Here is a 15,875-nt window from a genome sequence, read left to right on the forward strand (position 1 = left end):
AAGTGGCAGTTATGAGATCTGTTCAATGACTTTCACTTCACATTGTCCACGGAACCAGCAACAGATATTTTGGTTCTATAACCCCTGTTTTTACAGTAGAGCTACATCATTTTCGTATTGCTGATCTTTAGTGGTGTACCCATTATACACTACTAAGAAATTATTTAGACTCTAATAGGAAACTCACACATAGTTTTGTACATTCATTGCAGAAACCCATTCATGCTATCTTTAAACTGTATGACGGGGCACTTTATCTCATATATTATTGTTGCATCGTAATTGTCTTAGACTGGTGACTTCTCAACACTGATAACACTATATACACACATACATGTTGACTGTAACTCTCTTTGTGTCTACTCTTGTCAGACTGTAAATTGTGTAATGCAAGGTCCCAGCACCTGGCTTGATATACCTTTTCAATGACTAAGGGCCTTATATATAATTTGGCAGTCAGGTACGTAGTCATAATTGTAATGGATACCACTTACCCCTTATTAAAAGTGCCTTTGAGTACAATACACATGAAATATGGTGGACCGGATACTCGCAACGTTTGCAATGGAGCATCTCACCTGCAGAACTCTGAATAAGGCCTTATGCACCTTATTTAGAAGCTGGCAGATGTGATAATTTGTCACAATATGCTGGACATCATGTTCGCCCTACTACACATGCAATAGAGTATTATGCACTTCTGATATTAGAGACAGGACATCTGCCATGTTTGTAATGGATTATCCCATCCACCCTAGTGCCATAAAACAAATACATATTTAAACAGTTGCTTAGACATTATTACCTTCTTTTGAGCCAAGATTAACGGTGACAGAATCCTTTAAGAGTTCATGCATGGGCTTCCTGTTGTACAAGATGGCATTGGCAGTAATGTTCACTTGTATACTTTTGATGTCAGATTTTAGGTTTGTGAGAATCAAGATGAAGTTGACATCATGACCCACTTCCGAGCCTCCAGCCAGCTTGAACTTCCCGGCGTAGCATGCTTTCTTCTCAGGTGCTCGAACATCACTCGATGTGGTCTCCATTGATGGTAGGATTGCAGGCGTTTTCAAGTACTATCTGTTGTTTCCACAGCCAGAATAAAATCAAACTAATCAATTATTTTAATTGAGGCTTCAATAAAATGCACGTGCTTATCGAAAATAATGTACAATAAGTGATCTTGAATAGTAGAAACGTTCAATGGTGTGGATTATTCACAATCACTGAACATTCGTTACAGCATAAAATGCTAAATAATAGATTTTAAAAATACGTTGAAATGATAATTGAGCCAATGCAGGTTTTTTTTTTTTTTTTTAACTATGTCTTTCTTTCTATAGTTAATAATATAAAATGTTGCGACTACTTCCATACAAAGTGGGAAACATTCACTGTAGCAATATATCGGTGGCACGTTTCATGTGCTCCTACACACAATTTTCTGCTGCAAACTCTCTTTAAAATTGAAAAAAGATGGGTGTAATTGGAGTGTATGCCTCTTTCAGTGACTTCTGTGTTCCTCTTCCTTTTTGTCCCCTAAATGTGAGATTCTCCTGCAAAGATTTAGAACGGGGAGTAGTGAGTGAGATAAAGTGTCCCCACCACTACCCACAGTTATGTGGGTGGCAAAGCAGGAGCAGCCTTGTGATAGACCTAAAAATCTTCGAGGGGAACCCCAAGCTCCTGAAGATGTCTAAGTAATGCATCCAGCCCGAAAGCCCGCCCAGTGAACATCTCATTGTGCTTAATCATTCTGTGGAGATTAGTAACTGGATGTAAATTGGCCAAATCTTCGGCACCTACATTTCATTTTTATGCTTCGTGTAGAGACAGCATTAGTTGCCTCACGAGCCTCAAAACATTCAGAACTAAAAATTCAAAAAATAAATACCTCATCTTATATAAACATTAAGGGCTTTTGGATCAGCTGTCTACCTCCATCTAGCAAGAGAGGAGGGAGTAAGAAGAAAACCAGCAAATTAGAAATAAAAAGAGTTTTAATTTAGAAGCTCACTCTCATGAATGAGCCTCAACTCAAGTGGCACTTTCAATCATATGCCATTTCAAGTGCCTTTACTGAATTCCCATGTTTTACTGCTCACGAATCTTGTTGAATAATTCTTCAGTGGCCGCCATCATTAGACAATTTTTTGTGGGAGAGCACTACGATTGCCTTCAAGATAGGCTGGCGTCTATTTCCCGTTTTCCAGTTATTGTACAGGTTCCGCCATCATTGAACGGCCCGCACCAGTCAGCACTCTCTGGGTGTCAACCTGTCTGCACGCAGTGCAGGGCCAGCCTTAATTTTAACATTAGAATGCATTAGATCGGATTAATATTTAAGGGTGTCCCAGGACTCAACTAATCATGTTTTGGAAAAGCTTGGGACAGGGCCACTGGAAATGTGCGATTGTGCTGCTGCAGTGATTTCTGCATAGTTGTAGAAGTACTGCATTTGCCACATAATCATCATCTGCTGCATAATCTTCAGATTTTAACAAAAAAATTGTTTCTAGCTCAAATGGTTCAAAAGTTACTAAACATGCAGCAACATGCAATGCAGTGCAGTGGAAGGTCCTTTGCAAAGGTTGACTGGTCACCTTTCTGTAGATTGTTGCTCTATTTGGGTGTTAAACAGGTACTCAAGAGGTCCATCTAATGCCCAGACAGTGTTAACAAGTTTAAAAGCGAAAAAAATGAAGTAATATTATCATAAAATGTGCTACATAAGGCCACATAATTTCCCTGTTCTTGTCACATAATTTACTCAACCCTGCCACATAATTTAGCCCTCCATTGCCGTATATTTCCAGTGGATCTGTCTCAGGTTAACATGGAGTCCGTCTTCTTCAAATGATAATCACGTGAACACTCTTGTTGGGTGCAGAACCCTTCTACCTTCTGTTCCATAGCCTATACCTACCAGTGTTATTTGCCTCTCCTCCAATCAGTTGGTATTGACTGTAAACTCTATTAGGCACCACCTATACGATCTGCCCTTAATGTGCAGGCCTTTACTACAAACATGGATTAATATCCAAGCCCTGAAGAAACATGTGGGCTCACTCCATTAGGTACCCTATTCATGTCCAAGAGCCCCTCTAAAAGGTCAATCTTTACTAATGCTGAGACCATGGATGACGTCACTTCACTTGACATCATCCTCACCAAAGTCTTGTCAACAAAGTGAGCTGAAGGGAAGCCCCATTGCATCAGTGGTCGTCCTGTTGCTCCTGTCACAGTCAGAAAAGCAACATTTATGTGAACATATATTTTTTCTCTTTGTTTTGCAAAGAATTGTGCTTCAAGAATGACAAATGATGCTGTGGCAGCTGGTTTGCCTATCGTAATATGACGTTTTTACAAAATCTCTTACTCTTGAAATGTTTTCAATTATTTTCTCATTTTGTCACATATATTTAATATAACAGTTTTTGACATTGCCATATACATCCACACAATCCATGATTGAGAACACATAAAAGGGATATATGCACACAATGTAGGAAGAATTTACATTAACTTACATTCCGGGGGGGGGGGGCATTTTAAGCAGTTAAGGTTAAATAAAGCCATTTTTTTTCTAAAAAACACCTAAATCGGGGGTATTGGCATATATGAACATCATAATTCCCAATAATAGCAAGTCGCCCTGAAAGACATTTATTACCTCATAAATAAGAACACGGTTGATCTCTTATTGAGATACGTAGGACACAGTGCATTGTTGGGAAGGGACAAATAGAAAGAAAAAGTTAAAATGCAACAAGTTCTATGTGTCAAAATCGAGATCATTTCTCATAAAGCCGGCTCCAAATATACTCTAGCACGTAAGTCTTGCATTCACATGTGACCCTATATATATTTGTGACAAAATACCACAGTTCTTGCAATTTAGCCACACTGACCACTTCCTGGATTCCCTAATTGAAGAGTGGATTTAAAATGTCTGCTGGAGGGTGGAAGCCTTTTATACTACCTCACTATTGTGCCTCTAATGATATGGTTACAGCGTTCACAACCCTATTGTACGCTTCTACGTGCAAGATAGAGTTCCATTCAAACCACCCCAGTGAATTATGGGTAAAAACAGAATTTGAGACCCAAAGAGTTAGAAAAGGAAGGTAGAGTCTCACCTGAATTCGTTCTCTCTGAGAGGCGGAAGGATGAGTGACCCAGTGCATTCATCCTCGTTTTATGTTCTACACCGTAACCACACCCAATGTGACGTGGAACTCTGCTGTTAGGATTCCAGGGCTCTCGATCACTGCTCAGGCATTGGGCCAAGTGCGTGCTTGTTCTTTCACTCCCTTCCAAAACCACGTGGATTGCTCTGAGGAAGTAAACGGCTGCAGCTGTCAAAATCCAATGTGGTCTGGATTGGTGCTCAAAACCTCTTCAACCATAACTTGAATTTTAAAAAGCATTTAATCCTTTTTTTCCCTGGTGTAAAGACAGGGATATTCTGGATTCGGATTCAAACAGCGCTTGACTAATTAAAGCACTGGTGTGCCAAAAGCTTCTTATTAAAGAGATGAACCTTACCTTAACTGTTTATTCCACTGCAAAATATTTTAAACTATGCTGATGACAGTTACGATGAAGAAGTTCTAAAATGTTACCTCACATCCAATAGCTACTTAAGATTACCCTGGCTTTAATGAATCTGCTATATCACACTAAGCGTGCGTTAGTAATCCTCATTGAGGAAGTCCTATCAGACTGAATGAGTTTCGTCTTGTTCAGAAAAAGGCTTTGAATGTGGAGCCTGATTTATGATTTGTGTTCTCTGGAACACGGTTAGGCCCTCATTATAACTTCGGCGATCTTTTGCAAAGACCGTCGAAGCTGCAGGCGATGAAAGACCGCCAGTGCTGGCGGTCTCGAGACTGCCCTAGTACGACTGATGTCAGATTTCCACCCGATGTCAGGCGGATATCTGACAGCAGTCAGCCTGGCCTACGGTGGTGGAGAGGCAGATCCACCGCTGGCACTGCCAAGCCAAAAGGACTCCGCCCACCGTATTATGACCTGTAGTATGGTGCAGCGGTGTGCTGAAGGCGGTGCGATGCCGGTGGTGGAAGTGCCGGGACCCATCCCCTCCTGGAGGACCTCCTCGCCGGAAAAGGTAAGTGATTGTCTGGTAGGGGAGGGTGTCTGCGTGTGCGTGTGTGCATGTGTGAGTGCGTGTGTGAATGTACTGAATGCGGAGAAGGGGGGTGTCTGCATGTGTAAGTGCTTCATTGAAAGTGTGCGGATGGGGAGGGTGATGGTGTACGCGTGCATGTATGTGGAGGGGGAAGGGATAGTGTGTGTGTATGTGTAACTGGAGGGGGTGGTGGTATGCATGCGTGTATGTGAGTGAATGTATGTGTGGGCTTGTGCATGTGAATGGGGGTGTTCGTGTACATATGAGCATTTGGTGTGCTTGAGTGCATGAATGGGTGTTTCTGTGTGCATGTTTGAGTGTGTGTGCTCAAGTGAATGGGGATGTATGTAGCGAGTGCATGGGTGAGTGTTTGTAAGAGTGTAGAAGTGTGTGGGTGCATGTGTGCGGGTGTCTGAACATGTGGGGGGTTGTCTCCCAGTGACAGGAATGAAGATTCCTGTCACCGGGTGCAGGACCACTAGCATGTTCGCGGGGGTGCGATCACTGCAAAAATGCTGGTGGTCTGCCACCTCGTAATGCCGTTAGTGATATTACTGCTGCTGCCGGGTCAGAGGCGTTCACCTCCAGCCCTGCGGACTGCCCAAGAGTGGCGGTACGGGCGGTGTTTCACCAAACTCGTAATATGGCGCTGTGTACCGCCACCCCGTCGATGGTAAAACCGCAGCCGCGAGTTTGGCAGCCTTAAGACTGCCAAATTCATAATGAGGGCCATAGTCTGGCTGCCCTTGATCATTCCCTCAAATCTGCTTGGTGACAAGAGTTCCCGCTGGAGAGCAAAGAGGTGGGAATACAGCCAACAAAGATGCTATTATCAACTAAGCAAAAGGTTTATGATTTCGGAAATCAAAGGACATCCATATGACATGTTACTTTAAACCAGCTGTAACAGGATTATTGTACAGCAACTTTGAAGTAACACTGGTTAGTTAAGTTAGTCAACGGATAGCACATCATTGGAGTACTCTGTTTTTTAAAGTTCTACCAATAAAAACACACCTTTACTCCTGTAACACCAATTTGAAGTCCACTGACTTTGTGGTGCATCTAGTTCTCAGATGTTTCCAGGTTCCTAGAAGAGTAACATTCCTGTTCTTCATACTATTAGGGGTCCTGTTGGACTAAAATTGCAACTGTGTGACTCCCTTTGAGATCCTGTATTATCTGCCGTCGGATTCACCATCCTGGAAGACCCAGGTGCTAGGTTTGTGTGACTGTATTGGTGTGCCAAAGAGAACAGTGGCACAAGAGAACCCAGACAATAAGTATGAGAGTCTGCATGCATGTATTCTTGTGCCTGATATTGTACTGGAAGATTAGGCTAGTTGTACCTAAAGAGTCACATCTGCGTGGAAAAATTAAAGTACCACAGGCCCTAATTGTCAACTGTGTTGTGTAGTGACTTCAGCCGCAACAGTGGAGGATCCTGTCCATATTAAAGATCCCTACTTGGCTAGTGGGGATATCTCTGCCTTCATTATATACAACGGTGCACCACACTCACTGAAGGCACAGCAGTGTACTTACTGGGTGTCAAGGTTTTTGTTTGTTTGCCATTCTTTTTTTTTCTTAGACAAAATCCAAAAATAAAGATGTGTTGGAAAGAGGAGTACACCATGAAGTTGTTTTATTAATTATTAATAGATAACATTATCTCGTGAATGGGTCAGGTCTTTAGATTTCTGCCATAGACGTTAAGAGGGTTATGCTGAATTTCACAGGAAGGGGCAACATGACGTCATTGAAAAGTAATCCTAGCTAAAGATGGAAAATCCCCCATCAATAAGTATTCAGTTATATGCTACAATCCGTACTTTGCTTTGGATAAATCGTGTTTTCCCCTCTGTCAACACTCGAGCACATTATGGAAGCTCCAAACCTGAATTTTCATATTCATTGCTCTGAAAACAGGGTTAATATCCCGCTGCCTTGAGCTGGCTTGAGATAACCTATAATAGAGACCCCGCTTATCTCCAGAGTGTCCCAAGACTCAACACAGTGAAATTGCACACTGTGAGATACAAATCTAAAAGATACTTCAGTATCTAAAATCTGTCCAGACTTACATTTGCAAATGAGGTAAGAATTTCTCAGGCAGTTAAAAACTGAGATAACTAACATTTTGATAATTAAATACATACAGTGCTTATTTGAAATTCTGTAAAAAAGGTGGATAATTACATTAGATTTTACTTTTGGAATTATTTACGGTCAGGACAGGGCTAATAACTTTGACTCTGTGTGGATTCTGACAGGGAAATCCTGTAGCTATATTGTCAATTGTAGAAATTTGGTAATAATACATTGAAATTGCACAGTTGAACTGAAGGAATCCACCTGTTTCTAACCTGTCTAATAAAATAAACCTTAGCTTTGATCAGGAGTAGATATTTGAAGTTATAAGAATCAGAAAGAAAGGTATATTCTGAACTACAGCACTGGACTTGCAAGTCACATTATCAATGAAATAAGGCTTCCAACGTCCATCATAGCCAACCTAAGTAATCAGTAGGCTAGAACTCACCTCCCACACACCCTTGCCATTGGCATGAATTGTTGTGCTACCTCCTGTATCCCCGTAATTTCCTACAAGTGTTTTGGGCAACAAGCATTCTATACTTCTCTGAAGCAGGGAATTCATTAATCTGTAAATTTCCTCAGTCCAAATTCAGTTGTAATGAGAGACCATATGTATAACTAATGTCATGTGAGTGGTACATGTGATAAAATCACTGGCGTTCCCACTAACCGAAAGGGTGTGGTAACAGATGATCATTATCAAAATAATGTCTGACATACAAATCATGCCCTACATACTTTCTACAGAGATATATCTGCATGGAAGTTAATGATATAAAGTCTACACCTATTTAGAGGATATTTTTGTAAATAATATTTAAGACACAAGTTATCTCAGACAATGTTTCTGTAAACCATGGTCTGTCATGCAACCACCAAAAGAGAGACTTTATATTTTCAGTATGCCATGCTATTGTACTACTTCAGTAATTTTATTGTTTCCACACACGTTTGAAATTAATTATAATATGATGACTACATCTTCCTCCCGATTCCTCACCTTATGAGTTATCCTTCCCGTCTTCAAGCTCATCAGGAAAAACTTTACCCAGTAAAACTCTCTCCAGAGCCACCAGGTGGTGCCATTGGCTTCAGCCATGACTCTGCTTCTGGATATGACGACGCCAGACTGTATTAGGTGCCCAGAAGCATGCTGGTGTTAGCTGCTGTTTATCCTTGCCATGAGTTATCGACATGGGTCCAGGGCATTCTATGTCTCACCAACGATATTCCGCAGCATCTACTGCCACTATGTAGAATGTCTCCTCTAAAAATTAGGGAGTTTAGACCCTGCTGCACGTGGAGTATCAGAACATCATGCTTCAACCTATAAATACTGTGCTGGTACTCAGCCAAAGGACTTGTGAAGCAGGAAATCAAACTGGGACACATGAAAGTATTCGCCTCTGCCTCTAGATGAGTTTTCTGTCAAGGAACGGGCTACTGAAAGATGTTTTAAAAAAATGCAAACGACATGCCAGAAAAAGCAGAAGCCCCCTTTCTGTTTGAGGAAACTGCCCAACTCCCTCTTGGCCCATTCCCTGAGTCGAGACTCTTTCGTGTCATTAGATAGGGATCCGACGCTATAAATAGATAAGACTAGAGTTTCTGTCTCCACTGCTTGACCCAGTCAGTTTGAGGCATTCTGTCAGGCTCTGCTGGGTCCAGTCATGTTCTTATAAATAGCAATGATTCACTAAGTCTCACAGTAGCACACATTTGAAAACATTTGTGGTAATGTCACTACAGACAGAAGTATTTGTTAACACACGGATATCCTTAAAACCTCTGCAAATTGGTCAGTGCCAACAGTGATTACTCAGTGATAAACAAGAATAAGTGCTGGTGTGTGTTTGTACAAAACAAACAAAACAATCATCTTGGGTCAGAATATCAGTTTTGAGTTTATAGATTTAGATACAAAGCACAGTCTCTTGAAATTAGAGAAAAGACCTAGGGGCATATTTAAGAGCCCCTAGCGCCACCTTAGCGCCACCATAGCGTCATTTATTTGATGCTAGGGCAGTGCTAAAGTGTCTTTTCTGCCACACCGTATTTACAAAGTGGCGCATTACATAAAATGAAATGTTGTACAGCCTTGAATTCACTGGAAACAAACACACAGTTTAATATCCTCTCCTTTGTCCTCACCCAGCACATGCAATGAGAAGGCTGTTTTTCAGTGAAATAGAATGCAGCTCTCGCTCATAACTCTGATGCCAACCAGTCAGTGTGAAGATGTGTTGGTATGACTGAGGGTTGAGGAATGATGGATGAGGAGTAGGGATGATGGACGAGGTATTAGAAGTAGGAAGGATGGAAGATGGGTGAGAAGTATAGATGAAAAGCAGGGATGAGAAGTAAGGATGATAGAAGAGAAGAGGGGATGATGGAAAAAAATTATGGATGAGAAGCAGGGATGAGAAGTAGGGATGATGGAAGAGAAGGATGATAGATCCGAAGTAGGGGTGATGTATGATGGATGAGAAGCAGGAATGATGGTTGAGTAGTAGGGGTGATGGATGAGAAGTGAGGATGATGGAAGAGAAGTAGGGATGAGGGATGAGAAGTAGGGATGATGTATGATGGATGAGAAGTAGGAACAATGGATGAGCAGTAGGGATGATGGATGAGAAGTAGGGATGATGGATGGTGGATGAGAAGTAGGGATGATGGATGAGAAGTAGGGATGATGTACGATGGATGAGAAGTAGGGATGATGGATGAGAAGTAAGGTTAATAGGTGAGAAGTAGGGATGATGGATGAGAAGTAGAGATGATACATGATGGATGAGAAGTAGGGATGATGGACGAGAAGTAGGAATGATGGAGGAGAAGCAGGGATGATGGAGGAGAAGTAGGGATGATAGATGAGAAGCAGGGATGATGGATGAGAAGCAGGGATGATGTAGGATGGATGGGAAGTAGGGATGATGGTTGAGAAGCAGGGATGAGAGGTAGGGACGAGAAGTAAGTATGAGGAGTGAGGAATGAAGATGTCCTAAAATGGATGCTGTAGTCCAGATGTATGAGCTGTTTAGCTCTGTCTCTGAAGTCCTAGGTACACCTGCTAAAGATTACAGGCAAGCTGAGGATGATGATTGGGAAAGTGTGAAAAATTAAACGCAGTTCTATGAAAGAATCAACTGAAAAATACACACATCAGCACTATTTATATATGGTCTATATTCATAAAGATGGGGTGCATAAACGTTAATTACTGACTATTCATTTAACAGAAAATAGGAAGTTAATTATAATTAGCTGTTGTTCATAATTCAAATGTACACAGGTTCAGCACCAGAAGGAGGAATTTAAGTTTGTGTATTAATATACTCTGTTGTCTTATCTACAGGTGGATTTGTGGTTGCAGCCAAATGGCACCATCTGGTAGCTCCCAGATGATATTGAGACAAACGTTTTTTCCAGAATAATCTGAAGCCTGGTTGAATAATTAATATAGTGAGGAATGTGATAGAAGATTGTGTATCATCCAGAAATATTGTTAACGATGACATTTGAACATTGCTATCTCTTCTGCAGTCATGTACTTTTTATCCGCCAAAGTTTATAACTGCTCTTTATAGACACCTACCTTATTTCCTTTGGGCACAGTACACCAGCACACCTGGAGAGTTGATTTTTCTTTCTTGTTAGGTAGGCTACAAATTTCTAAGTAGTACCTGACTCCTGAATCAAGCGAGCAGGATTAATTATGTAAATATTGGTAATTCCACAACAAAGAGTAATGTGGAATTGCCAAAGGCTTTCCAAGTACTACAGCGTAATTGAAAGCCCTCCCAGGCCTTGAAGATGGGCAGTTCAATAATAATTATTCCGTTCATAGTTCTAGAAAGTGTCATCAGGTTTAGCCATTCATTAGAAAAGATGCTTATTACTCTTCTTTGTTCATCTTTTATTTCACTCCTGTACTTGAAGGCATTAGCACATTTTTCATAAAGTACTAGGGAGGCAGAAATATATGACATTTTGAGGAGTTCAATGAAGTTAAAAAAACAAATAATGCATAAACATAGAGAGATAATTCTGCCTTTTGCATGATCACCTCCATGTTTTTGCTGACTGGTGTTGCTGGTTTTTAATGCTGCATGCTAGGTCATTACTATCCAGTCCCCAGAGTGTGTGCTCTAACTCCTAAAACATGGTATAATAGTCCAATCCCCAACTGGTGTGGTACCTCCAAGTAAGACTATAATATAAGGTGCAGGAGCATACACAGCTGCCATGTAAAGCTAAATGTTGCCTGTGGGCTCCAGCGTTATATACCATTCATAAAGTTGACAAACAAAACATAGATTTAGGACTACCTGTGTAACTTAACTATTGCAGCTTTAAAACATGCATGTAAGCCTATCAAAGTAACCCTTTTTGACAAGAAAGAACCCTACTTTTGAATCTTAAGTTCATCATGCCTAAGTAGGCCTCGTAGCCCACATGATAGGGTGCCAGGCATTTAAAAGTGATACATGCAAAAATGTTGGGTTGGCATACACCTCTGGTGACCAGCTCCCAAAATCTGATTTTCTATGTTAAGGACTGTAGCTGTTCAAATGAGAAAAAAATGAAGTGCATCTAAAATATTGTTCCTGCTAACACTTGTTTGGCTTAAGCTACAAAGATGATTCAACCACTATTTCTGATATTTATTCACTTCAATGATGAAATTAGATTTTTTGCTAAATGTAGGAAAAGTAACCTTTAAAAAGCAACACTTTCTCTGTTTGAAATACCCTGCCAGGAGCTGTACTCTGTCAATGCTTCCACTTAATGAAATGTGAAAAATGCTTCCAAAGAAAAAAAAAATACTTGTGTCATTTGGCAAGAAGACCTGGGGCTGAGATATGGAACTCCTCTCAGCTCAAGAAGATCATCTGGAGAGGGTTCAGGATCTTCATGAAAGGGACCGGGGTGAGGCTTGAAACTTCACAGGTAAGTGTAAAGTCTTACCTGGAAATAGAAGTCTTGGTTCCCTGAGCTTACTGTAGCCATCTTAACACCATCCCAGTGGAAGGGAAGGCTCGCCCTTGAACCACTCTGGTGTCATTGAGAAGCACATGAATGCTTATTTCTCTAGACACACACCTCACAGGGACATGAGTCAGCTCCAAGAGCAGAATGGTCCTGCAATTTTGGATTTTACTCAGAATTATATACTGTGGGTAGATTGCACTAAGGCAAAGTGGATGTGTTGCTAAAGTAGGAAGGGTTGCTTCTGGGAACTTTTTCCCATTGACTAGACGGCATCCAGGAGACACTCTCACTATGACAAGTGAAGCCTATGAAAGGGGCATTTTACTCTGAGGTAAACAGATCACATTTGGACCTGAGAGTTAGACTTGGCAGCCCTAGGGTGGTCATCTCCCCAATTCTTTGTCTTCCTCCTCCACTTTTCTAACTTGTTTGTGCTGGCTTTAGGACTCTGTGCACGTTACCACTGCTAACTAGTTCTAAAGTGCTTGTGCTCTCTCCTTAAAGTATGGTAACATCAGCTCGTCCCCAACTGGCATATTTAATTAACTTATAGGTCCCTAGTAAAGTAGTACTACATGCTCTGAGGGCTTGTAAATTAAATGCTATTAGTGGGCTTGCAACACTGATTGTGCCACCCACCTAAGTAGCCCTTAACCATGTCTCAGTCCTGCCATTGCAAAGCCTGTATGTGCAGATTTACACTTGGATGGTGACCTGTCAAAATAACTATATTACCAGGCTCAATCATTGCCTTTTTTAAACATATAGGTCACCTCCAAGGCATGTCCTTGATAACCCATTGGGCTTGTGAAAGAATTTAAAAGGCAGGGCATGTACTTTTGGGTTTTACATGTCCTGGAATTTGAAAAATCCCAAAGCAAGGCCTCTCTCTCACATAGGATAACATTCATATTGTTTTATGACATCTTATTAGTGTAAACCACAATCTGAAATAGATAAACTTTCAAAATTTGGTGTCTCTGGACTCACAATTTGAAATCACAACTAAGTTGAAGTTGGATTTTAAATTGCAATTCTGAAAAAAACACTTTTAGAAACTTGGCATTTTCTGACTTTAGCCATTTGCTGCCTGCTGTCTGTCTCTGATCACTTGTATGAGGTGGGTAACAGCTGGGCTTTGTGTATTCCCTCTAAAGCCACACACAATGAGAGCTTAAGTGTGCCCTGATGGGCCATCCTGGGAAGATGGGAGGGAGGAGCAGACAACAGCCTCACTTACACCTGAATAAACTGTGCCCTGTCTCCACACAAAGAGCTGCATATCCCCCTGTTGTTAGTCTGAAGCCAGGGCAGGAAGGGCAGGACCTCTGTGCTCTTCAAAGGCCTGTCTTTGAAGTCCCCCCCACTCCAAAAGGCCCATCTGTGTACAAGTACTGGACCTCTGACACCACCAACTCTGTTCTCTTCTGAACCTTTTAAGACTTTGCCGGGAAGAAAGACTGATATGCTGCTGAAAGACTGCAACTATGCCTGACTTCTGCTTTGCTGGACTCCTGCCTTGTTGTGTTGCCCTGTTGCCTGCTGCTTCCTCACCTGGGTGAGAAGGACTGGACCTACATACTTGAACCCAGAGTGACTCCAAGGGCTAGCTGGCTGGCCTACTGATCTGAAGTCTCTGGGACATAAAATACTTCCAACCATCCTACTTCTGCACACGGACTCTGCAATCTGTAAGTCTGCCAAGTGGCGCCACCCCAGTTCTGGACCTTTGGAAGTGGGTCTATGGTGTTTGCTCTAGGTGAACCTGTACCCTAAGGTAACTATAACACATAAAAATGTCATTGCTGATGTTGCAGTGATATTATTAATGATGTCATAGAAGAAGTCAAGAGTGATGTAATATGTGGGGTCGTTAAATGCATGGTGAGGTTGCCAGTTATACTTATCTTATGGCAGAAGTTATAGCTACTTGGGATAACTGTAACTAGTGAATTGCAGTAGTATTGGACATTTGAAACTGTACATTATCACTAAAACTTCCACCTAATGTTAATGTTACTTTATCCATTGAGTTTTTCAGTTAATTTCCAGGTTCTTTTTTAACGTAAAATAATATTTTATTACCATACGCAAAGCCAACCATGTGCCTTTGGCTGTGTGTGGTGTAGTGTTGGACCCATGGCCTGCCATGTTGCCTGACCCTGCATCCAACCCCTACAGGAAGCCAACCCCATGCTGGGCAAAACCTTTGGCCACATGCATTGTGTGGTTGACAGCAGGATCAGGCTTGTAGCCAGGTCGTGTGTCCAACCACTTGGTGCAACCCTCCTCCCCAAGCCACTTTGGTCACATGGGACCCAATTCCCATAGGGACGGAGGGCACGGAACCCCCTCCATGAGCCACTTCAAACCTCGGGGACAAATCATCCTGGGCTTTTGGATGTTTCAAGAGGGTGCACAGTCCTTGTCCCTGAACCACTTTTAGCCCTAGGAATCTCTTTCCTCTTCCCCTGGGGTCTTTGTTATTTTTGTATTAGGGAAGAGGACGAAGCAGCCCCATTCAAAGCCACTAAGAACCCTAGAGACCCTATTCACCAGGGTCTTTCTTTTCTATTTAGGGAAGGGGGAGTGGGGCTAAAAGATATTTGTAAAGGGAGACAAGCTTAGCCACAAGGATCCCTGGAGACGGAGATCCAACACATATATGCCAACAGGAGAGGGCCGTGTGGCACACCTTAATGAGCCTTAAAAGGAATTTTTGCTCAGTCCACCAGGCTCTGGCCCACCTCGGTTAATAGTAGTGTGGAGCCCATGCTTTATTTTTTTATTTTTTTCAAATTTGAATTGTACTCATGGATCCTCCATGAATTTGCGGCACAATGTAATAACATAAAAATGTTTTTGGCCGTGGACAGGAGCCTTCTGAGATGTTGGGCAGTAGTGGTGTCTAAAGTTCCAATGAAAAAATGAAAGGAGAAAATGCATTTAGCGACCTTCTTCTTCTCCATCCTGGTTGATGGACCACCATGAAGCTTTTCAGGAAGGGGTGGAAGAAAAAAAATTTGGGAATGTTTTGGGAAGATTTTTGAAACAGCACCAAAGTTGTTAGGAAACCAAGGCCCATATTTATGGGAAAATGACAGAGTGTGATGCTGCGCCAAAATTGGCAAAGCCGCGCTCCATCATTTTCACAATGCAGGGATGCGCCTTATTTAATTGAATACGGCGCAACCGTGTGTTGTCCTCTGCGCTGGAGCTAAATTTAGAGGCCAGCGCCAACGCAGTCATCCTTACACCATCGTTCAAGGTGTCCCTTCCCACACATAAACAATCACTAATGGTGCTTTGGCATTTCTGTGTGTGCTGCAGAACGCAGCACACACAGAAGTGCCAAAGCGTAATTTTCAAATGATTGTTTATGTGCTGGAATGGACACCTTCCTGCACATAAACAATCATTCTGGCATTTTGCTCCTTCTATGTGTGCTTCAGAATGCAGCACGCATAGAAAAAGCAAACAACGGGGTGACAGTAGATTGTGGCGCTGCCTCTGGTTTATGAAATCTCCTAAATCTGAGGCAGTGTTAAAATGCAATGGGTATTGCTGCTTCAATTCCACAGCAACACCCATTGAACGCCCCTCTGACACAGAAAAATGCGAGGGAGTGTCC

The 15,875-nt window shown here is 41.9% G+C and overlaps 1 protein-coding gene across 1 annotated transcript in view; it reads right to left on the minus strand.

Annotated features, from left to right (window-relative positions):
* Positions 1 to 4,210, minus strand: part of LOC138304017 (protein-glutamine gamma-glutamyltransferase E-like) — a 38,787-nt gene extending 34,577 nt beyond the window's left edge. The window contains exons 1-2 of the mRNA XM_069243664.1: positions 4,143 to 4,210; positions 806 to 1,083 (exon numbers count right to left, since the gene is read on the minus strand). Of these exons, the coding sequence (XP_069099765.1) occupies positions 806 to 1,049 (244 nt within the window). The 5' untranslated portion in view covers positions 1,050 to 1,083; positions 4,143 to 4,210. The remainder of the gene's footprint in view (positions 1 to 805; positions 1,084 to 4,142) is intronic.
* Between the last annotated feature and the right edge of the window lie 11,665 nt (positions 4,211 to 15,875).

This window comes from Pleurodeles waltl, chromosome 7 (genome assembly GCF_031143425.1).
Source record: "Pleurodeles waltl isolate 20211129_DDA chromosome 7, aPleWal1.hap1.20221129, whole genome shotgun sequence".
In the NCBI taxonomy this organism is placed as follows: Eukaryota; Metazoa; Chordata; class Amphibia; order Caudata; family Salamandridae; genus Pleurodeles; species Pleurodeles waltl.